Genomic DNA, 23,866 nt, shown 5'->3' on the forward strand with positions numbered 1-23,866 from the left:
GGAATCAGACACAGACGCAGGCAGGATCACGCAAAACCAGAATTCCTTCCGGGAGAGCAAATCCGTACAGAAGGTCATAGGGGAGAGGGAGAAGGACCTGGTGGGGAGCAGGGGGCCAGGAAGGGGGTGGGGGTGGGGATGACACAGAGACAGAGGGCCCTGTCCGGATCTGCTAAGCCACCCCCATCCCTCCCCCACCCCACCCGCAGAGATTGATCAATAAATAAAATAATAAATTAATTAATAAATAAATAAAAACAGCTCCCACCCCTTTTTTTGCCCTAAACCTCCCCCCATTGGGTATGGCCCCTGGAGCCCTATCCCTGCAGGGCAAGGCCTAGTTTTGTGTTTGCCCCCCAACATACTCCTTGGGCCTTATATACAGATTCACAGTAGGGGGGCAGGGAAGGGGGGTGGAGGGAGCTCCCCTCCTTCCCTGGCCCCCTGGGGTCAGGGTAGAGGGGTTCCATTGGTGGCCAGGAGCTTCTTGTCCTTAGGGGGTCCTCGGCGGGGAGAGCTACTCAGATCAGGGTCAGGGCGGCCCGGTGGGGGCTGCAGGCTTCGGGGTGGGGTGCCAGCAGGCCGGGGCTGGGCCCCGCTCTTCTCATCTGCAAAGGAGGAAGTAAGTTTGCATGGGCAGACAAGCTGGTGAAGCCAGGTTGAGGCCTCTGTCTGTTGGTCACCATGGCACCAAGAAACCAGACTTGGGCTGGTGAGATGGTTGAGTGGCGCTTTGTCACCAGGCCTGATGACCTGAGTGCCAGCCCTGGGACCCATACAGATGGAGAGAGACCTGACTCCCACATGTTCTCTGACCTCCACATGTACACCATGGTGCTCACCCCCTATACACAAATAACTAAATAAATAGCAGTAATAACAACAACCATATAGAGATTATTATGTCCGCCATTTGTGGGACTTCAAGTTCCAGAGACAGCTGCTATAGAAAAAGAGTACTCTTTCTTACATGGTGCCCATAGGTACATTGTAGCTTCAGAAAAACCTGCCCAGTTTGTCTGAGGCACAGGACAGCCAGCTCAACACAAGAAATTCTCTGCTCTCTGGGGCAACCATAAGGCTGTAATACCCTTTGTCTACAACTGGGTAATTCTATGGGAATGAGGCTTGTGGTATTGTGAATTGTTGTGTGGGGGGGGGTGTCTCGGGCCCTCGGGATCTGCTGACCAGAAGAAGGCCATACTTCATATGCATGTGGTAGCATGCGCGTGCACACAAGCTTATGTGCACATGCAGGTCAACATCAGAACTCTCTCTGTAGACCATCTTCTAACTGGCAGAGATGCCTGCCTCTGCCTCCCGCATACTGGGATTAAAGGCCATCAGGGTCGGCTCATCTTATTTCGTAGATTGCGTTTTCTTACGTATTTATTTTGTGTGGGGACACGTAAGCGCCACGGCACACCGTGGAGGTGAGACGATGGGTTGGGGGAGTCGGCCCCTCCTTTCCTGCAACCTGGAACTTACCAGAGCTGGTTAGCCGGGTTAGGGGTTCATCTCTCTCCATGTGCCCAGAGCTGGGATTGCAGGGCTACACTGCACTGGCTAGCTTCTCTTTTCCCTGGAGCAGAGAATAGAGCCTTGCCTTGCTAGGCAAGCACTCTACCACTGAGCTAAGGCCCCGCCCCTGGGCTTCCTCACACAGCTCAGGATGAAACTCTCAGGTTGTTGTGCATCGTCCTGACTAAGCCACTTCACTGCCCCTGCGGTTTCTTTTTTTGTTTTTAGGTGTCATTTATTTTATGAGTGGTTTCCTGTATGTGTGTTCACCATGGACATGCCTCTGGGATGCCATGTACGTCCACAGAGTTCAGCAGAGAACATCAGAGCTCCTGGAACTGGAGTTCCGGATATTTATGAGCAATCATGTGGGTGCTGGGATCTTCTGTAAGAGCAGAAGTATTCCTAACCACTGGGCCATCTCTCCAGCCCGCTGATGCCCACTCTATTTTTTTATTTCATTTTGTTATTTTTTTGAGACAGGATCTCATATAATAGCCCAGGCTGGCCTTGAACTCACTCTATAGCAGTAGATGACCCTGAACACCTGATCCTCCTGCCTCAGCCTCCTAAGTGACTGGATCCCAGGTCAGGTTAACAGGATCTAGAGTCACTGTGGAAACAAGGTTCTGAGCGTGTTTGTAGAGGATGGTCTGGATTAGGATGATGCAGATGCAAAGGCCGCCTGCCCTAAAGTGTGCAGAGCCCCTCCAGGGGCATCCACTGCTGGTGCCCAGACTGTAGGTGGCATGCCCAGCTGCCTCGGCTCCTGCCAGCCAGGCCCCCGCCCCCTGTGTGCACACGTGTGTGTGTGTGTGTGTGTGTGTGGTGTACGTGTTAGGGCTCCGGTGTGGAGTTCAGAGAGCATCTTGCAGGAATTTGTTTTCCCTCTCGTCTGTGGGTCACGGGAACTTAAGGCAGGCTGTTGGGCTCAGTGGCAAGCACCTTGACGTACCAAGCCCTCTTGCCAGTCCTCACTTCCTGAGCTGCTTTTGTAAAGTATTCTGCTGCGGCAACCAGTCAGTTAACTAGTCCTCCTGGGCACTGATGTTGAGGCCTGAGTAACTTTGTGGTGAGAGTTACAGGGTTTTCTTCAGCATCTCTGGTCCCCACCCACATGATATCAATAACAGCTTCCTGCCCTCCAGGTGAGACAATCAAAAAAAGAGTCTCTGCATGCTGGCAAATGTCCCTCAGGGGCACTGCGATAGGCTGAATCGTGGCATCCCGACAGATGTTCCCGGAAAGCTGGGAACCTATGAAATGCTAAGACCGTGCGTGGTGATTTGGGATGATCCCTGTGGGTGGGGACACATCCTTGGATTATCTGGGCAGACCCAGTTTAGTCACCCAAGTGCTTAAATGAATCAGTAATGTCAGGGGCAGAACGGTGCTACTGTTCTGGAGGAAGTGGCCACAGGTAAAGGTAGGAACTACAGAGCAAGAGAGAACAGCTCTCAGGACGACACCCCGAAGTCAACCTGGGTGCCTCGCCTCCTGGGCAGCAGGCTGAAAAATCTGTATTGTTTCAGGGACCAACTTTGAGGTCACTCACTAATGGCGACCATACGTGATGGACCCAAAGTCAAGACCAGCCCGGCCAAGAGTCAAGCCACTAGTGTCCCCCCTGGTGGCAGCTTATTCATTGCTGGATTCTCCGTCGACAGGGGTCAGAGACAGGGATGCGAGGCTGACCTCACTAGACTCCCGTGTACCCAGCATGCGCCTTTCCTGAATCCTCCAGTAGAACCTGCTTGCCTGAGCAAACCTTTCATTCACACAGAACTCTCATCTTGGAGCTCTGGTTGCTGTGGCAGACACACCTTTCCTACAGGCTAAATGTTTTGTCTCCCGTAATTCACATGATGAAACCACCACACCTAAATCCACAGCACCTCTGGAGTAGTGCCCTGAAACTATAAAAGACCTCGGTGACTGGGTGACTGCCGGACTGCAGTGCACGCCTGTAATCCTAGCAGCTGGGACAGAGGCCGGAGGGCCAGGAGTTCAAAATCATCTGTAACTACGGTCAAAGCTTAAGGCCAGTCTGGGATATATGAGACCAAGTCGGGGGGGAAAAACCAAAATACAAATTATTCCCTTGCTGCTCCACCACGTGAGACCCAGAGGCCCTCTGAGAACGGAGACATGAGCCGCAGGCAGACACGGAATCTCTCTCCGCTGCCTGGACCTTGGCCTTCCAGTCTTTGAACAAAAATTCCTGGGTTGAAGAAATGGCTATGGCTAGAAGCCCTGGCTGCTGTTGCAGAGGATAGCACACTCCCTTCTCAGATCATGACTGGAGGTGTGATGCCCTCTTCTGGCCTCCACATGCACCAAGCATGTACGTGGTGCACAGACATACATGCAGGCAAAATACCCACATACATAAAAGAAATAATACTATTTTTATCTTATTTATTTATTTGCTTGTATTTTTTTGTTTGTTTGTTTGTTTTTTTTTTTTTTGGATTTGGTTTTTCGAGACAGGGTTTCTCTGTGTAGCCCTGGCTGTACTGGAACTCACTCCGTAGACCAGGCTGGCCTCGAACTCAGAAATCTGCCTGCCTCTGCCTCCCAAGTGCTGCGATTACAGGCGTGCGCTACCACCGCCCGGCTTTGTATTTTTGAGACAAGGTCTCATGAACATCTGTCTGGCCTTGAATTAGATACAGATAGCTGAAGAGGACGTTGAACTCCTGATTCTCCTGACTCCACCTCTGAGGTGCTGGCTGACGTTACAGCAGCTGTGTAACATGGTGGTAGGATTGAGCCCAGAACATGGTGCCTGCTGGGCGGGCACTCTACACCTGAGCTACTGCCTCAGCCCCTCTTGTTGCTCTTGGACAGTCTTATTAAGTGGCCAAAGTGTCCTGGAACTCGTCCCTCAGGACAGCAATCCCCCTGTCTCAGCTTCCTAAATGATTCAACTATAAGCATGTATGCATTTCCATGCTTAGTTTCCTATTGCTTAAAAAAGCCACTCAGTTAATTCATATGGTGGTCACACACCCCGTTAATCCCAGAGCTTGGGAGGGAGAGGCAAGCACACCTCAGTGAGTTCAAGGCCAGCCTAGTGTACATTGGTTTCATAAAGAAAACCTGTCTCAAACAAATCAAAACAGTGGCCCAGTTCAAGTTTGTTGCATTTCTTTTTTTCTCCTCGGGACTGAATCCAGACCTTTCTCATTGCTACGCAAACAGTCTACCTCTGGACTGATCTCTGGTTAGTTTATGTTATTCTCTTATGGAAATCTGAATTATATGGAAAAATGAATTATAAACACTTCCCCGAGGCCTCGTCCCTGCTCTGCCTGCCGGATGCCAGATGAGAACTATGTTCTGCAATGCCAGTGGCATTTGGGTGTCACAAAGAGGGCCACCAATCTGTCCTATCTCCACTGGTGCTATCCCCTAGTTCCAGGTACACTAGGATGACTGGTCATTCTCCCACAGGGCAGATCTGGCTCCAGAGCTCTGTGGCACCATTGCTTCCGACTTGGGGGTCACTGTCATTTTAGGGCCTCCAGGTGGCTGAGAAATTCCTTTCTTGGAGCCCAGACTCTTGGGGGAAATCTATTCCCAACAGTGCAGGGGAGACCTCAGCAAGACAGTGGCCAAAAGCCCACGCAGTGGACCAGCATGAGAGCAGCAGAGAGACACCTGAGATGGCACTGGCCACCATGGATGTGTGCCCACCACACGTCTGTCACCTACCTGCCAGAGCCTGCACGGAGGGCTGGTCATGAGTGCTCAGTAACTGCGCCTGGATGGTTTCTACCACACGCTTGAACCGACGGCTGGGACCTGCGGGCAGGTGGGCAAACAGGAACCGGTGACTAAGAGTTGGGGCAGGCAAGGTCCCTCCATAAGCAAGACCGTCCTCCTTTCAGGGTTAATTTTCCTGACTCTGCTGGACCCTGCACCAGTAGCTGGTTCCCCAGATGGATCTCTGTCTTGCACTTAAGGAACATTTACAGCCAGACAGCTTCATTGGATTATAGCAGTAGGTGTTGGTTTCTATTTAAAATAGTTGTTGCTCATTTAACTTTCCTTAAGGATGTGAGAGGGGGACACATAAGAAAAATAGGTGAGGGGATGGAGATGATTCGGTGTGCAAGGGCACTAGCTGCTTTTCCAGAGGGCTTGAGCGTGATTCTTAGCACCCACATGGTGGCTCACAGCTACCTGTAACTCCAGCCCCAGGGAGTCTGATACCTTCTTATGACACGCATGTGAAGTACAGACATTTATGCAGAAAAAAATACTCATACATATAAACTTTTTAGGCAGGCAGTAGTGGCACACGCCTGTAATCCCAGTACTCTGGGAGGCAGAGGCAGGCAGATTTCTGAGTTCGAGGCCAGCCTGGTCTACAGAGTGAGTTCTAGGACAGCCAGGGCTACACAGAGAGACCCTGTCTTGAAAAACCAAAACCAAAACCAAACCAAACCAAACCTAAACAAAAAAACCAAAAAAAAAAAAAAAAAAAAAAAACCCAAACAAACCAAAAACAACAAAAATCTTGGGCTGGCAGAATGGCTCAGTGGGTAAAGGCACTTGCTGCCAAGCCTTACAACCTGAGTTCAATCCCTGGGGCCCACATGGTAGGAGAGAACTGATTCCCCAGAACCGTCTTTTGACCTCCACATGACTGCTGTGCTACACACACACACACACACACACACACACACACACACACACACGCACACACGCACACTGCAGCCTGATTTAGAAACTCTTAGAACAAATTCATCTCCTGATCATAACACTGAAATTGGTGGCAAGGAACCAAGAATTAGAAGAAACTTATCCCTGCAGTTTTTCCTCTCTCAGGCTAACTCTTGATTGGTCACGGCTGCCTAGAGTTAAAGTTCTGAGGCTGCAGCTCAGCTGAGCACAGGAGGAAGTCCATGGATAGACTGGCCGTGTCTGCTTTGGGAAGGCATGAAAAGGTCACAGGAAGCACCTTTGTGAAATGAGTGATCACCGACACCTGTGAACTGTTTCATAATTCATGTGATGGAAAGACTGGGAAGGGAAGTGTGTGTGTGTGTGTGTGCGTGTGCACGTGCCTGTGTGTGTGTGTGTGTATGTATATGTGTGTGTGTGTGTGCACACACATGTGTGTATGTGTGTGTGTGTGTGCATGTGCATGTGTGTGTGCGTGTACACACACGCGTGTCTGGAGCAGGGGCGCTTGCAGAAGCAGAGTCCTCTGTACCGGGTCCTGGCCCTGATGGCCTCCTGTGCTGATATCCTATTTTAGAGAACCTCACTACCCCCGAAGCTGACCAACAAAGACTGACCGGAGATGAGAGTGAAGGTGACTGAGTAGATGCCACCTCCACTGCTGCCATCTCTTCGGGGTGAGGGTTCTGGACCCTCAGAGGAGCTGATGTCCACCTGGAAGCGGACAGGCTTCTGGAAGACGGAGGGGCCACCGCTGGCCTTGTATTCGGCCCTGAAGCTGGTCTGTGACAGCACACTGTGACTCAGGCTGGGGATCTAGAAGGTAAGAATATAAATAAGGAAGAATATAAATAAGTGAATCGAAGGAACAGATAGCTGTCCTACACCTGGCTCTGGACAAGGAGCAAGTCCCACCAGCCAGTGGGTAAGAGAACAACACCCTGGGCCTGGGAGGCCACTGCCCACTGCCCACTGCCCACTGCCCACTGGCTCGTCTTCTGTAGTTCCTCTGCCCTATGTTCAAAAGAATGAACCCTAAATTCATATGGCCTCTGATATTTACAGGGTAGTTCCAGGCTCCTGCACCATATGAAACACACTTTCCTTTCCTCTGAGAGTCACATGTCTTTCTTTCTCTTTCTTTTCCTTCCTTCCTTCCTTCCTTCCTTCCTTCCTTCCTTCCTTCCTTCCTTCCTTCCTTCCTTCCTTTCTCTCTCTCTCTCTCTCTCTCTTTCTTTCTTTCTTTCTTTTCCCGAGACAGGGTTTCTCTGTATAGCCCTGGCTGTCCTGGAACTCACTCTGTAGACCAGGCTGGCCTCGAACTCAGAAATCTGCCTGCCTTTGCCTCCCAAGTGCTGGGATTACAGGCGTGCGCCACCACAGCCTGGCTGAGCGTCACATGTCTTAGTAATTGAAAGTCCCATCACAGTCCTACAGCAAAGGACTGTGGGATTGGTAGGAAGCATTAAGGTCCATAGAGAAAGGTCTCTCAGACCCACCCCGACCTCCCAGATCTTTTGGCATGGCATGGTGACCCACTCCTCTCCCACTGGTACTCAGGAACCTGATTTTAGGGTCTTACTTCACTATGTTTAGGCTTTGGACCCAATAGTCTGTGCCTGCCTCCCTGTTCCAGAGTGATCAAACCCAACTCTTGCTGGAAAACTACAAATCCCATGAGTCTCAGAAGTAAGTCAGGCCAGGGATAGAGTCGCAGCTTTGTGGTCCAACTCTCACCGACAGAAAGGCATGGACAATGTCTGCTTTGATGCTGCTGAGAGGTTTGTCTTTTAGCACGAGGAATATTTGTTCTTCTTTGTCCAAGGAGATGAAATTCCCGAACCAGGAGCGTTTGGCCAGCCTGGGTGGAGTGGGATAGACAGGAGGAGGAGGGTCAGGAAGGAACTAAAAAACAAGTCCCCTTGCTTCCCACTTAGTTCCTTCCCTGGTTGAACTCACTCGGGAGAGGATTCTGGTGTCAAACTGGACATCTCCTCAGCGGTAGGGACTAGTTAGGGAGAGGAGAGGGAGTAATCAACACTTATTTCTTATTATTTATCATTCAGCACCCTGTGGATTCAGTCATCTCCCAAATGGCTAACCCTAACACCAGCAGTCAGACCTGGCTTTTCCGGATAGGAGGTGGGGCTAGACCACACCCCCAGGTGGGCACAAGCTCCTGTGGACCAAGGAATAGGCGACTACACCGCGGCAGGACCAGTTCCCGTCTCCCTCCGACCCCCAAACCTGCCTCTCTCCGAAAGTTATCATCGCCATTAGTCTTGGGATTTGGGAATCAGGCTCTTTCCTACCTGAAGACCCCCCCCCCATGACATTTTCTGAATGACAAGACGCTTAGCCCCTCCTCCCCACATTAGAATCCAGCAGCCGGCAAACCCCCGCTCAGCTGAGACCCTTACCCTGCATCTTGCGCCGGTGGAAGCGAGGGGAGCCCAGGAAGCTGTTGCGGATGGAATTGAGCCGACTTCTCCAGGCGGCTCCCCCGACGCCACCGCCTGGGCTGGGAGGTGGCGTCGTTCCCGGGGTCCCCGTGGGGCTGGCTCGAGGCGTGTGCAGAGGTGAGTGCAAGGGGGTTCCGCCGGAGGAGCGCGGGGAGCCTGGGGGTCCAGGCAAAGGCGTGGAACGGGCACTCGGGGGTGGCGGCTGCTCTCCAGCGCCCCCACCTCTGGGGCCCCGAGAAGGCAGCGTCTGTGTTTTGGAAGTTGGGGAGCCTCCGCCTCTAGCCTCATCTCCAGCGCCTGGCTCCGGTGAGAAGGAAAAGACCGGACTCTGTGGAGAAGCCGGGCCTAGTGAGAAGTCGGACCACAACTTCCCGGAGGGAATTAATTTGGGAGTATTACCTGCTCAGACTCGCTAGGGAGGACTGCAGGACATGCTGGGAATTGTAGTTCAACCAGCCCCACCCACGCTCTGGGTTTGAGACCCTGTAGTGTCTCCAGCCAACGCACTACGGCTGCAACCCTAGCCTAAGCAGAATCTGGCACGCAGAAGGCACTCAAAGAACTTCTGACAAATGGTTAAAATCCCCCAGACATACTGCAAACCCAATCCTGAGAAGACAAAATGGTGTCTTTGACATTTCTCAGGCAAGAATGCCTCATAGTATTTTCTGTTGGTTTCTCTTAATTCTTTGAGGGTCTAATCTTACCCTTGGGCTGCTCAGAGGACTGGAGGACAGACCAGTGGAGGCTCCACTGACGCTGCGGGATCTGTTTACAGGGGTAAAAACATTATCTGAGAGAGTTTCGGAAGGTGCGGATGTTTTTCCATTTCCGTGTCCTCCTAGACGAGGCATGGGAGACTGAGAAGGGTCTAGAACAATCTGCTCCCTCTATGTTCTGGCACTGAAGATTCTACCAGAGGGGACAGCTTCTCTCTCACCTCTGACTGTGCTGGGCCATCTCCAAGGCCCGTCTGGTAGGCACTGGGGAGCCACCACTCCCAGCATCTGTGATACTGAGGACTTCCATGGACTTCCGCTCTGGCCTCCTTTTCCCGTGTCTGCTCAGCATGGGGGAATCCACACGCTTACGAGGCGGGTCTGAAGGGAGAGAGTTATTGACCCACCCAGTAGGTTAGTTTGCCCAGGTATACACAGCATATATATGTATGTGTACACACACACACACACACACACACACACACGACTGCCTTGTAGACAAATGGGGAAACTGAGGACCAGAATAGAGAGAGGTTCTCATAAATGTCTAGCTGTCTAAACATTGGCTCTCAGAGTCTACAGCAACCCTCCCTCAGGAGTCCTGGGATCTGAACCGCCCCATCTGCCTTCTTACCAACATCATTCCGAGGAGGCAGGTCCTGGTCTTCACAGCTAGGATACCGCTCTTTCCGATCCAAAAGCAAATAATAGATCATCTTTTCTTGGTTTTCCCTGAGACAGGGAAGAGGGAGGTGGTTAAGGGAGGACTGAGGTCAGCACCCAGTGTCCTGGGCTGGAGAGATGGATAGAGGTGCTTGCTACTAAGTTTGATAACCTGAGCTGTACCCACATGGTAGAGAGAGGACCAAACCCTTGCCAAGTTATCCTTTTTTTTTTTTTGAACTCAGAGATCCGCCTGCCTCTGCTGCCCAAGTGCTGGGACTAAAGGCGTTCGTCACCACCGCCTGGCTGTCCTCTGGTCTTTACACCCTCCTCTCATACATAATTAAAAAACAATGAAAAACAAACAAGCAAAAGCATGTAAAGTGAAGAAATTTGTGTCTCAATGAGACCCCCTCCTTCCCTTCCCTCTGCTGTGGATCTTCGAGCTCTGACCACCTACTAGATCTGCCTCCATATCCAAACGTACCTTCTTCCTCAGACCAAGAAATCCAGACCCCACCCCTCCCACCACAGTCCCTCAAGTGAAAGCCCCTAGCCTTCCTCCCTCAGACACAGGTGTTCAGGTCTTATTTCTCTTTTTGGACCCAGAATGCCATTTTTTCCCACAAGTCAACAGAGTTGGCTTCCTATGGTCCAATGTACATCACAACTTAAGAACGTATTAAGTTCTCCGTAATGAAGACACCATTCATGCCTGTCTCAGCATTAGTACTTTGAGCATTTCCAGATTGCAATTGCTTCCGTGCACCAGCACTGAATTTTGTCAGATCCATAAAACTGGATGCGACACGCCCCCTTCAGGCTGTCTAGGGAACTGCCACAACCCATTCAACCCGTGAAGTGGGGCGCCAGTGAAAAGGATTTTGGGAGCGCTTACTCCTCGCTTCGCAGTTCTCTGTGCAACCGCTCTCGGTCTCTGAAGCAGCCCAGAGACGCCATGCTTTCCAGAACGTCAGGGTCCAGCTCGCCATTGGAAGGCAGGCTCCGCATGGCTACTCTGCGGCCTGGGGCTGGTTCCAGGCAAGGGTCTGGTTCGTGTTTCCCGCCCCTGGAAGGATATGGAAATGCTTATCTTTCTAGTCTTCCGCCCTATGTATGCCCTGACTACTCATCTTCCTCAGACTCAGGGGCCAGGCCCTAGTTCTTCGATCTCTGACTCAAAGAGTCCTGGATCCCTCCTCCCTCGGTCTCCACACCCTCCCTTTCTTTAGCTTTGTCCTCCTTTGCCTGTACACTGAGGTTTGAGACTGTAGGCCCCTCCATCCTACCCCACCCATCCAGAACATGGCACCCACCCCCCACCTTTCTATTCTGACCCCAGTGCCCTACCTCCTGCAGGTACCCAACTGCTCAATTCCCTCCTACTCACAGATACCAAGGGTGTTTCTGAATTTGCTCCAGCTGTGAAAGGGTGGGTCACAGAGAAGCAAAAATTAGGTCACATACAATTGCTGGCAAGCGGTTAAGCAAAATTGATTAGCATTGGCTCTGGGAGGTCACTGACCCACCCAGAAGCAGGGTGACATCATGTCTCCCCCGATAGCGGTAAAGCACCTGTAGACTGACTGGTTTTAGACCCCCAGGGAGCAGTTTACTGCATGCCCAGTGCCAGCCTTTCAACCCCTGCCAATCCCTCAGTGCGCCGTCCCCAAGGCCTGGGGTCCTTAGTCCAACTTGGGAAAGGTTCTCTAGTTTCTAAGCTTTAGGTTTTGCTGGATCTTGACCTTGTAGCTTAACCAGCAAACTCATCCCATCCCAGGATTTACAGGCAGGCCCCGGAGACTCTCCTAGGGATTCTGTCATCTCACGGACCATTTCTCTCCTGCCAGTCCCTCCCTACTTACACTGAGTCTTTTTTCGGGCTCCACTTCAATCATCCCTCTCAGGAGGCTCTGGCAGTCTGGAGGGATGAAGTGTGGCATGTGGAAGACGCCACGTTTCACCTTCTCCAGCAGCTGGCGCAGGTTGTCGTCATCGAAGGGCAGTGCTCCCTGTGGAAGGCAGCAAGAACCCTCAGGTCAGTGGTTCTCCACCTGTTGGGTGCAGCCCTAGGTGGGGGTGGGGGATTATAGGCATGCACCACTAGGCCCAGTGTGTGCAGTTTGGAACCAGAGGCTTCGTGCGTCCTGGGCAAGAAGTCTACCAAGTGAGCTCTTTCTTTATGGCGGTGGTCATGACCCCTCTGGCAGGTTAAACGACCCTCACATAGGGGTCATCTAATACCATCAGAAAACACAGACATTTACACTTCGGTTCGTAAGAGTTGTAAAATCACAGTTATGAGGTAGCAACCAAAACAACTTTACGGTCGGGGGTCACCGCAACATGAGGGACAGTATAAAGGGTCACAGCATCAGGAAGGTCGAGAGCCACTCCTTTGGTGGAGCTTAAAATGGTCCGGGTGATGGGCTGGAGAGATGGCTCAATGGTTAAGGGACTGCTCTTCTAGAGAGGTCCTGAGTTCAATTCCCAGCAACCACACGGTGGCTCACAACACCCTCTTCTGGTGTGTCTGAAGATAGCAACAGTGTACTCATATAAATATAATAAATCTTAAAAAAAAAAAGATTGAAAGTTGGGGGGGGGACACTTACTATCCTCACCTATATAGGGCTGGAGACGTAGCTAAGCGGGTGGGGTGCTCGCCTAAGTTCCAAGAAGCCCTGGGTTGGATTCCTAGCACCAGTGTGGTGGCACAGGCCGGCCTACAACCCCAGAACTTGGGAGGCAGAGGCAGGAGGATCAGAGTTCAAGATCATTTCGGCTACACGGTGAGCTTTAGGGCCAGCCTGGGTGAGGCACACATTGCCACAAACGAGAAGCACACGAAAACAAGAATCGAAACAAACGTCCGTCAGAACCCAAATACTCCTCTCTAAATACTCATGTACACCTTCAATCCCAGTACTAGGGAGGAAGAGGCAGGTTGATCTTTGTGAGTTTGAGGCCAGCCTACACTACAGAGCAAGATCTAGGTCAGCCAAGTTACCAGTGAGACCCTGTCTCAAACAAACTAACAAACTAGCTAACTAACAAACTAACAAGCTAACAGACAAGGAAGGCCTGGTGTGGTGGTGCTTGATCCCAGAACTTGGTAGACACGGCAGGCAAACTGGTGGCTGGAGGCCAGCCTGGTCTACCTACAAAGACCCTGTCTGAAATAAAACACCAAACAAAACCAAACAAAGGAAGAAAGAAAAAAACAAAATAAAACAAAAAACCAAACAAACAAAAAAGAAAGGCTGGGGATGTGGTTCAGTTGGCCGTAGAGGGCTTTTCTACCATACTCAAAGTTGGGCATAATTCTCAGCACTGCATTAACGTGACATGGAACTGACTCCTGTAACCCGAGCCCTGGGAGGCTGGAGAAGCAAGATCAGATGCTCAGCATCCTCTCCACTTACACAATGAGGTCAAGACCGGGCTGGGATATGTGACAACCTGTCTCAAATAGGGCCTCGACAAAACATGCAACCCTGGCCTGTGCGGCCACGCCTCTGCACCAGAGCTGATCCTTGGGACTCGCATGGTGAATGGAAGATTGCCTCCTGCTAGCTGTTCTCTGACCTCACGCGTGCCTTGAATACCCTTGGAGCACACCCACTCCCCCACTGAATACGTAAATAAATATTTAAAATAGCAAAGGTAATAAGAGAATAAAAGGAGAAACTGGGAAAGTACAGGTGGAAGGGGATAATGTCCGCCTCAGGACTGGGACAGAGCGAGAAGGGGGTCTCCGCTGGCATCGGAATCAGAGGACGGCTCTTGGGAGAGATGAGTCTGAGGGCTTCCCCAGATGGTTTAAATGGTTGGCCCTGGTATCTATGGGGCATAGACAGAATGCAGGGTGAAGGTAGTTGGGGAAGAGGGCACCTTCTTCCTGGCCTTGGAGTCAGACAGCCTGCCTTGGCTCTGGTGCCCGATAGCACTGGCAGCGAGCCTCAGCTTCTCGCCTCCCTGTAAGGGATGTAAGGATTCTACTGGGAAAGGGCACAGATTGGAAACATCAGCCGCAGCACAGCTGGGCCCCATTACTCTTGGAAGTCCACCTTTCTGTAATCACTGTGGTCAGTGAGTTAGTGAGTCCTGGAGTAGTGAGTTCTGGCTTTTGCTCGCAGCCAGCAAGGTCCCTTGTACCCTCTGCTCACAACCTTCTCATCAAGATCAGCTATTGCTCTAAGTTGTTTGCAATGTAGTTTTTGTTGCTTGTGTGTTTGCAGTACTGGAGGAGAACCTAGGATCTTGCATTTAATTTAAATCTTCACAGCTGTTGGTACTGTAATTATCCACATGTAACTATTTGATTCACATAAAGTTATTTGATGAGGGGCACTGAGGCTTACACAAAGAGAGTGACTTACATGTCCAAGAAGAGGAAGGAGAGATTTGATCTCTGTCCTTCCCTACTGATAACAGAAAGCTGAGCATTGGGTTTAGAGATCTAGCCCAGTGGGTAGAGCGCTTGCCCAGCATACACAAAGCCCTGGGTTCAACTTCTAGCATGGTATCTACCTAGCCTTTAATCCCAGCAGAGGCAAGTGGATTTCTGAGTTCGAGGCCAGCCTGGTCTACAGAGTGAGTTCCAGGACAGCCAGGGCTACACAGAGAAACCCTGTCTCAAAACCAAAGACAAACCAACCAATCAAACAAGCAAAAAACAAAACAACAACAACCCCCCCAAGACCAAATTGTGCGTGGAGAAATGGCGTCAGTTGACAGTATTTGCTGCTCTCGAGGGGACCTGGGCTTGGGCCTCAGCATCCACATGCTGTTCTCAGAATCACCCACGATTCCAGTTGCACAGAACTCAGACACCTTTTTTGACACCCGCAGGCACCAGGCAAGCACGTAGTTCACAGATACATGCAGGCAAAACACTCATACACAGAACAAACAAATCTTAAAAAGAAACAAACACGCTCAGAGGACTGGAGAGACAGATCAGTGGTTAAGAGCACTGACTGTTCTTCCAGGGGATAGAAATTCAGTTCCCGCTGGGCGGTGGTGGCACACACCTGTAATCCCAGCACTTGGGAGGCAGAGGCAGGTGGATTTCTGAGTTCGAGGCCAGCCTGGTCTACAAAGTGAGTTCCAGGACAGCCAGGGCTACACAGAGAAACCCTGTCTACCAAAAAAAAAAAAAAAATTTTTTTTTCAGTTCCCAGCACCTATACAAGGAGGCTTATAACCACCTCTAACTCCAGTTCTAGGGGACCTGACACTGTCTTTTAGTCCCCCCCCCACACACACATACAAGTATTAAAGTATTTAAGAGAACACACACACACACACACACACACACACGCATACACATATTTGGGAAATCACACACACACACACACACACACACACACACACTCTTTAGAAGGTGACCCCAGCGGAGGTGAGAATACATGTAAGGTTCTATGCTCTACTGGGTGACACTGGTCTAAAAACACAGCGGTAGCAGCAAAAGGAACCTTACCACAAGCAGGGCAAACAGGATGACTCCACAGCTCCACATGTCTGCCCGGCGGCCATCATACTTTTCCCCCTGAAAAGGCAAAAGGTGTCACTTCAGTGGCATTTCTGTCCGGCTCTGTCCTCTCCCCTTAACCTCCCCTTGCCCTTCACTCACCTTGATCACCTCTGGACATGCGTAATGGGGGGACCTGGAGAAAGAGAAGGAAGAGAGACAGTGGTAAGGGGCTGCGAGCCCCGGCGAGCCCCGCCCGCCGCCGGCCGGCTTCTTCCCCTGCCCGGGAAGCCGTGGAGGATTCCCACTCACCCGCAGCTGGTCTCCAGGAGGCTGTCCCCCACCTGCAGGGATGCCATGCCGAAGTCGGCGATGCGGATGTTGTTCTTCTCATCCAGCAGCAGGTTCTCTGGCTTCAGGTCTCTGTGACTAAGACAGACAGGTGGGCCTCAGCTTTGGATGCCCCAGGAAAGCCCATCCTCACCCAGTCAGCCCCTCTTAAAGTGACATACTTCTAATATTTTTAAATTTAAAGGCATCATGTAGTTCAGGCTAGGTTCACACTAACACCACTGTGCCTGATTCTTCATGCCTTTTTGTGTATGTGCACGTGTGTATGTAGGGGAAGCCTGAGGAGGCAGGACGGTGGCGTCCAGCGTCTTCCTCGGTGAAGGTGGTGCCCAGCGCCTTCCCCGGCTGCTCTCTGCTATGCTTTTCTGTTTCCTTGTTTTTCAAGGCAGGTTTTCTCTGGCTGCCCTGGCTGTCCTGGACTCCACCTGCTTCTGCCTCCTGAGATTTTATTTTATGTGTCTGAGTGTTTACCTGAATGTATGTCTCTGTACTACATGCGTATGGTGACTTTGGAGGCTAAAAGAGAACGCTGGATGCCTTGGGCCTGGAGTTTGGGTTACCTAGCTTAATATTAATATTATACTTTCCAAGTCTATTCAGTTTCCTCTTTTTCTTTTTCCTTCAAATTATTTTATTTTATTTTATGTGGATGAGTATCTTGCCTATATATTGGCACCGTGCAGCTGGATGCCTGGTGTCTGAAGAGGTCAGAGGAGGGTGTTGGATCCCCTGGAAATGAAATTGTGATTGTGAGCTACTGTATAGGTGCAGAAAACCGGACCCAGGTCTTCTTAAAGAACAGCTAGTGCTTGCAACCTCTGAGCCATCTCTACATCCCCAACTTAAAATTTGCTTATTTATTTATTAAGACAGGGTTGTTTGGTTTTTATTTCCATTTTTGTTGTTGTTGTTGTTGTTTGAGGCAGGGTTTCTCTGTATATCCCTGGCTGTTCTGGAACTCACCCTGTAGACCAGGCTGGCCTTGAACTCAGAAATCTGCCTGCCTCTACCTCCCAAGTGCAGGGATTAAAGACATGCACCACTACTGCCCGGCTAGGACAGGGTCTTATTATAGTGCCCTGGGCTGTCCTGAACTCATAGAGCTCTACCTGCATCTGCCCCTAGAGGTATCCACCCTGAGCTAGCTATTGGAAATATAAAACTTGGGCCATTAGCTCAGCAGTGAACGGCCCTTGCTGCCAGGCTTGACTGCCTGAGCATGATCTCTAGCAGGCACACGAAGGACGAACCCAGCGCTGTCTTCTGACCTCGACATTTGGGTTATAGAACCTGCACCCTTCCCTCCCCAGGAAATAAATACATGTTTTTTTTTAAATAAGAGAAATATAAAAATATGGCAAGGTATAGGGGCTCATGTATTAATCCCAGCATTCTGGAGGCCGAGGCAGGAGGATTGATATGAGTTCTAGGCCAATGTGGGCTACACTGTGAGATTCTGTCTTACTACCACCAAGAAATATAAAAATACTTCCATATCAAGCCCTCCCCGCCAACAGAGTTTCTCTGTGTAGTCTTGGCTGTCCTGGGACTCACTCTGTAGAACACAATGACCTTGAACTCAGAGATTTGCCTGCCTCTGCCTCCCAAGTGTAATGATTAAAGGCATGCACCGCCATGCCCAGCTATTATTACTATTGTCCTTGTTGTTATTATTAGGGGTGAGTGTATATCAAGTAATTTTTTTAAAACTTTTTAAAGATCTGCCCGTTTCTCCCTCTTGAGTGCTGGCATTACAGGTGTGTGCCACAACAGCTTCAAGAATTTTTTTTTTTTTAAAACTTTGCCACTCAAAGCAGACAACTGGTTCAGGACCTTTCTATTCCTCAACCAAACTCCTCAAGATTTAAGGGTCAAATCTAGAGGGAAAGGGGGCTGTAGAGTTCTGTAGATTGTATTCAGAGTGGTCAGTGAGTGGGTCACACCGTGTTGAATACTTCTTAGGCCACAGACGCCAGTGTCGGAGCTTGATGCCCTGGCTCCTCAGAAAGGTGTTCAACTTAAGTTAAACAATCTGGGTTGACTTGCCTTTTTTAAAGATTTACCGTTTGTGTGTGAGTGTGTGTGAATGTGTATGAATGTGTGAATGTGTGTGTGAGTGTGTGTGTGTTTGTGAGTGTGTGTGTGTGTGTGTGTATGAATGTGCATGTGATTGCAGGCATCTAGTGAAGTGAAGTCAGAGGTATGACATCTTCCTGGATCCTGGAACGGGACTCACAGCAGTTGTGAGGCTTCAGATATGGATGGTGAAACTTGAACTTGGGTCCTCTGCATTATATGTTCCAGCCACTGAGGAATCTCTTTAGCCACACCTCCTTTTGTCTTTAAAGACAGGGTCTTTCTATGTAGCCCTGGCTGGGCTAGAATTCCTTATATAGAGCTTGCTGGTGTCAGAATCTCAATGGAGTTCCCACCTCTTGTCTCCCAGGTGGTAGGATTACAGGTATGTGAGTGCCCCTCACCCTAAACGCTACATGCATCATATCTTGTCTGAATTAAAGGCAGGTCGTTGAGGAAAAGAAGTATCTCTCTGTAGGGATATTAATATCATAAACATGAACTGCGATTCTTACCTCATATCAAACACAATTATTAACTTGAAAGGGACCCCAGGTTTAAATGCAAGAGATAAAACGGTGTCGCCTCTAGAAGAAACCATCGGATAAAACTGTAGTGACCTTGACTTAGCTTTAAGCAGCACAGAAGTGCTGGCAACATGGCTGCGGGGTGGGCATGGGGGGAAGCCACTTGCCTCCAGGCCTGATTACTTCAGTTTGATCTCTAGGACCCATATGTGGACAGAACAGGCTTCTAAAAGTTGTCCTATGACCTCCACATGCACACTGTTGCATACATGAGTGCAAACCCTCTCTCACACACACCAATAAAAAATAAAATGTCCGCCGGGCAGTTGTGGCGCACGCCTGTAATCCCAGCACTCTGGGAGGCAGAGGCAGGCGGACTTCTGAGTTCGAGGCCAGCCTGGTCTACAGAGTGAGTTCCAGGACAGCCAGGACTACACAGAGAAACCCTGTCTCGGAAAAAAAACAAAATCCCCCTCCCCAATGTCCAAAACACCGAATACTGTATGTAGTGGTGCACACCTGTAATGTGAGTAAACAGGAGGCGGAGACAGGAGGACTGCAATGAGTTTGAGGGCAGCCTAGTCTACATAGAGAGGAGCTTTATGAAACCTGGATTCTCCCTCACACACACAAAGAAAAGGAAGGAAAAAAAAGTTGGGGATATATTGCAAATGGTAGTGCTTGCCTAGCATGCCAAAGCCCAAAACCACACATACACACACACACACATACACACACACACACTTACTTAAAAGAAAGTTCTAAAATTACATAGCAACCATGCACAAGACTGAAAATGTATTTAAACCCACTAAATTGTACACTTATTCAAAAGGGTAAATTGTATGGTCTGAGTTACAATACCAGGAATTTTCAAAAGCTTAGGGTTGAGGGCTAACCACACTGGTTTCTGCTCAGCCCTTCATGTGGCTGCAGCCACCAGCCTCCTGGGCCACCCTCAGTCATCTCTGCCCGGCAGCTGTCCCCTCACCAGATGGAGTAGCTATGGCAGAAGTCCAGCGCTGACACGATCTGGCGGAAGAATTTCCGGGCCTCCTTGGGTGTCAGTCTCCCTTTTTTTACCAGGTAGTCAAACAGCTCACCACCAGAAACGTGCTCAAGAACCAAGTATCTGAAAGACACAGACGGGCAGAGGGCTGGAAAGGGCATGTGAGGGACCGAGGCTGCGTTTCCCTTTTCGGAATGCAGTGAAGCCCCGATCCCCACCAATCTCTGCAAGGAAGAAATTTCAACTGCAGTCCCTGGGAAAGGGATTCCAGTTGGCACAGGCCTCCAGGAGAAGTGATTCCAATATCCACACGTCTCTAGGAAACCAAAACTCAATTCCTACTCGTCCCATGTGGCACTGATTCCCAAGGAAACTCTTGGTTGTTTTAGGAGATAATGCAACCCTGTTGGCACCTGAGGTCAGAAACCATAGTCTCCACTCAACTTGAAATAAAGACCCTACTTCCATTAGCACATCTTCCCACCCATCACCCAAGCCTCTAATTCTCACCAGCCTGTGAACAAATCCAAGTTCTCATTCACTTTGGGCAGTGACAATTACAGTATACACCAAAGATAAATTACCATTTCATCAATTTAAAGAAGTTTAAAACAAAAACAAAACAAAAACCCTTCCAACTCCCATAAGCCTCTGGGACATAGACAGTCCCAATTCCCATCAGCCACCTGGATTCTAGAGACCCCAAATCCCATCAGGTTTTGAAAGATTAAACCGTCAGTTCCTATCAGCTCCCAGGAAACAAAAGCTCGATTTTTGAGCTGTTGGACAGCTAGATTCCCATGTGAAGCACAAACTCTCATGAGCCCTCTCTCAGCTTTGGTGGTGGAGTGGGAGTGGTAACCATCAATTGTGAAGATAATGGCTTCTCTTTGCCTCCATACCTGGGAAGCCTAAGGACTACAACTCCCATGAGAACCCGGGGCTGCACAATGCTTCCAGCTTGGGGAAACCTATTCTACCAATCTGATGGATGTTGGAGTAGGGGCTTTATCCTATATCCTGGGGAGGTTGGGGGGTGGGAAGGAGGACTGTGAGGCCATCCCCTCTTCCGTTGTCCACTCCAGCTGGTCTTTGGGCCACCAGAGTCTGCACAAAGAGTCATTCTCTTAAGCCCAGACAGCTGACCCCACCCCCATCTTAACTGGATGATAATAAACTTTGTGATACTGACACAGGACTCCAGGAGGCCTATATTGGGGTGGCCAGCCTTAGCATCGGAAGTGATGCTGGGATAGGAGAGACCTCAGATGCCCTAGAGTGGGAATTTGGAAGGATCCTTTAGGGTCTGGGCTAATGTAACCTTAAGTGCCTTAGGTAGAAAGGGGCAGCTAGCTGGGTTTGGCGGTATAGGCCGGTAACCCCAGTTACTCAGGAGGCTGAGGCAGAAAGACAGCAGCAAGAGGCAGAGCCTCAGTTCCGCACTCAGGACCACTCTACTCTGTTGTCCTATTAGTATTAGGTAGAGTGTAGATTGGGGGGTGTTCCTGTACCCAAGGAAAGGACTGGGCATTCAGTGACCCAACCTAAAAGTTAAAAAAAAAAAGTTATTTTCTTTCATACTTTTTTTATTTTTTTGGTTTTTTGGATTTGGTTTTTTTGAGACAGGGTTTCTCTGTGTAGCCCTGGCTGTCCAGCCTTGAACTCAGAAATCGGCCTGCCTCTGCCTCCCAAGTGCTGGGATTACAGGCATGCGCCACCACCGCCCGGCTTCTTTCATACTTTTTTGTCTTTGTTTTTTTCCTTTTTTAGATTGGTCACAAGTAGCCCATTCTAGCCTCCAACACTACAATGTTGCTGAGGGTGACCTTGAACTCTTGACAGTTCCGCCTCAGCTTTAGAATTGAAATGATGCAGGCTTGTGGCCAGTGCTGGGGGTTGGACTCGGGGCTCCCTGTGTTCTACGGGCGTGCTCTACCAACCCAGTCACATCTCTAGCCCAGAAGTTTGAGGTTTGCCGGGCCACCCTACCCAGGTCCTTGTTTTTGGAGAGGTCTCTAGACATGGACAGGGAGGATGGAGGGGCTGGGCGTCTATAAATACCTACAAATATTTCTTGTTCTCGTAGACGTCGTGGAGCTTGAGCACGTGGGGGTGTTCTATGAGCTTCAGGATGGCGATCTCCCTCTCCACCTGGGGGCAGGGACACAAGGGGAGGCTTGGCTGACCTCCCCGCCTTCCTTCCGCACCAGAGGCCACGCCCATCGCACACACCCACACACAACCCACCTTCATCAGCACCGACTCTGACAGCTTCTCCCTGTTCACGATCTTGACTGCGACCTTCTGACCTGTGATGCAGTGGACTCCAAGTTTAACTAGACCTGGAGATGGGATTTAAAATACGGGGTGTTCTCCTGGAGTTCACCCTGGCTCTTAAGCTGTCAACACACCCCCATCCCCACTCCCTGCTTGGCTACCCATTTCTTCTATCTTGAATTTCTGCATTTGAGCTGGCAGGCGCCAGCCGCCATTGCTAAAAAACACAACCCCTTCCAATTCGTGTTGCCCACCTTTGGTCCTTCTGTCTACCCACTCCACAACCCTCTCCTGGCCTTCTGGTATGTCTGCCCAACTTCAACTTTCTTTTCAGACTTCAGAAGCCCTATAATCTCACAAAATACACTCTCAATTTTTCTTCTTTCCCAAGCCTCTCCATCCTCACCTCCTTCCAAAACCCAACCCTGCAATTAACTTAAAAAAAAAAAAAAACAAACTCTTAGCATGCATATTTCCTGACCACTTTTCAGAGTCCAGAGCTCAGCTACGCAAAGTACCTTCTTCTCAGTCCCAGGAATCCAGATCTCATCCCTCCTTCCTTAGACCCAGTAATCTTTGCCCCGGCCCTCCTCCCTCAGACCCAGGTCCCTCAGACCCAGTTCCTGACCCCTCCTCCTTCCATAGTTAGAGAGTTGAGGCGAGAATTGAGGTCAACAACACGTCACACTCTTACTACCAGGATATAAAGGGCTGACCTCCCTTTCCTATCTCAGGCCTGGAACTCAACTTCATAGGGACCCAGAACCCAAAACCTGGAACACCAGAGGTCGCCTCCCTGTTCACCTCGACCCTGCCTAGGAGGAGGTGGTTGTGGCCACACTCAGCTTTTAGCTTTTAGATAACTGCTTTCCGGGCCACTTCCCAGCCGGGAGCTGAACTGTCTACAGTCCACCTCTCCACCTCCATTTGCACACTGCAGAATGGGGAGAATGTAGTCGACCTCACGCCCTAGGGCTCCAGCTTGCTGCCCAGACCGCAAGAGGCCCCCTTTGAGCACGAGAGGAGGGGACAAGAGAGCAGCCTCTCTCGGATGGATGCACCTCCACCCTGCCTGCGGCTGCACTGCAGCACCCGCCTGCCTCAGCTTGCAGCATTAGCCCGGGCCACACACCCGCAACGGGCCCACTTCCCCACAGCTTCCTGAAGCCCCTCCGATGTCTGCCCCAATAGGGTTATTTGAGCCACGGTGGTCCAGACCCCTACTTCTCGCTCGGACCCAGAAGTCTCAGACCCCTGCTCTCTCGAGGCCCCAGCGTCAGACTCTGCTCCGTACACCGTGGGCACTTGGAACTCAGGACTAAAGCCCCCTTTCCAGGGACCCAGGGGTCTGCTCTTTAAATATCCATGGTCCCGCCCTCTGTCCCTTCCAGCACCCCGCCCCCGCCCCAGGTGTCCGCTTAGGTTCTAGGCTCACCTGTCTGTCCTTTGCCCAGCGTCTTCTCCAGCCGATAGGGGCCCACATATTGGGCGTGCTGGGGTGGGTGTGGGTGTGGGAGGTGGTAGGCGGGGGAGCCCCCGCCACCTTCCTTGGACCCGGACGACATGGTGCCCTTGGTCCCGGCCCGACCGGTCCCCCGGCCGCCCCCCCTGCGGCCTGTCGCCCCGTTCCTCCGGTGGGGGCCGGCGACACCTCCGTCCCGGCCCCCCCGGCTGCTCCCCACTTCTCCGGGGGTCCCCAGGGGGCTGGGCTGGCCCCCCCAGTCGGTGGGCCGCAGAGCTGGGGGAGGGGGGGCTGCCGGGGGGGTCAGGCCCCTGGAATCAGCATGGCGGGGGGGGCTGCACGGCCCCCCCTCCCCAGCCCGTCCCTGGCCGGCCCCCCCTTCCTGTGCCTCCCCCTGCAGGGGGGGGTCTGAAGTGCGGGGCCGGCGGATGCTGCAGGCCGAGATCCCCCCCGCCCCCCCACGCGCCCTCTCTCCTCCGCCTCCTCCTCCTCTCCGCCTCCCCCCGCCACCTCGTCCTTTCTCTCCGGCACGCTGACATCACCATCCGGGGACTCCCGGCCCTTCCCCACGGTTAACCCTTTCGGAGGGGGAGGGGGAGTGGCAGGGGGCGGGCCTGGAAGCTGGACAGAC

General features: G+C 51.1%; 1 protein-coding gene across 1 annotated transcript; it reads right to left on the reverse strand.

Moving 5' to 3' along the window:
- Window positions 1-61: 61 nt before the first annotated feature.
- Brsk1 (BR serine/threonine kinase 1) lies at window positions 62-23,675 on the reverse strand. The gene is made up of 19 exons (XM_052170037.1): window positions 23,209-23,675; window positions 21,744-21,838; window positions 21,562-21,647; window positions 19,479-19,619; window positions 15,846-15,962; window positions 15,696-15,729; window positions 15,543-15,611; window positions 11,923-12,069; window positions 11,448-11,479; window positions 10,956-11,126; window positions 10,029-10,126; window positions 9,616-9,775; window positions 9,383-9,443; window positions 8,634-9,003; window positions 8,173-8,221; window positions 7,951-8,074; window positions 6,831-7,029; window positions 5,239-5,328; window positions 62-608 (listed from the first exon to the last, which is right to left on the reverse strand). The coding sequence occupies exons 1-19, from the start codon at window positions 23,336-23,338 to the stop codon at window positions 451-453; spliced, it is 2,331 nt and encodes a 776-aa protein (XP_052025997.1). The 5' UTR covers window positions 23,339-23,675; the 3' UTR covers window positions 62-450.
- Window positions 23,676-23,866: the final 191 nt, after the last annotated feature.

The sequence above is a fragment of the Apodemus sylvaticus genome, chromosome 1 (genome assembly GCF_947179515.1).
Source record: "Apodemus sylvaticus chromosome 1, mApoSyl1.1, whole genome shotgun sequence".
Lineage (NCBI taxonomy): Eukaryota > Metazoa > Chordata > Mammalia > Rodentia > Muridae > Apodemus > Apodemus sylvaticus.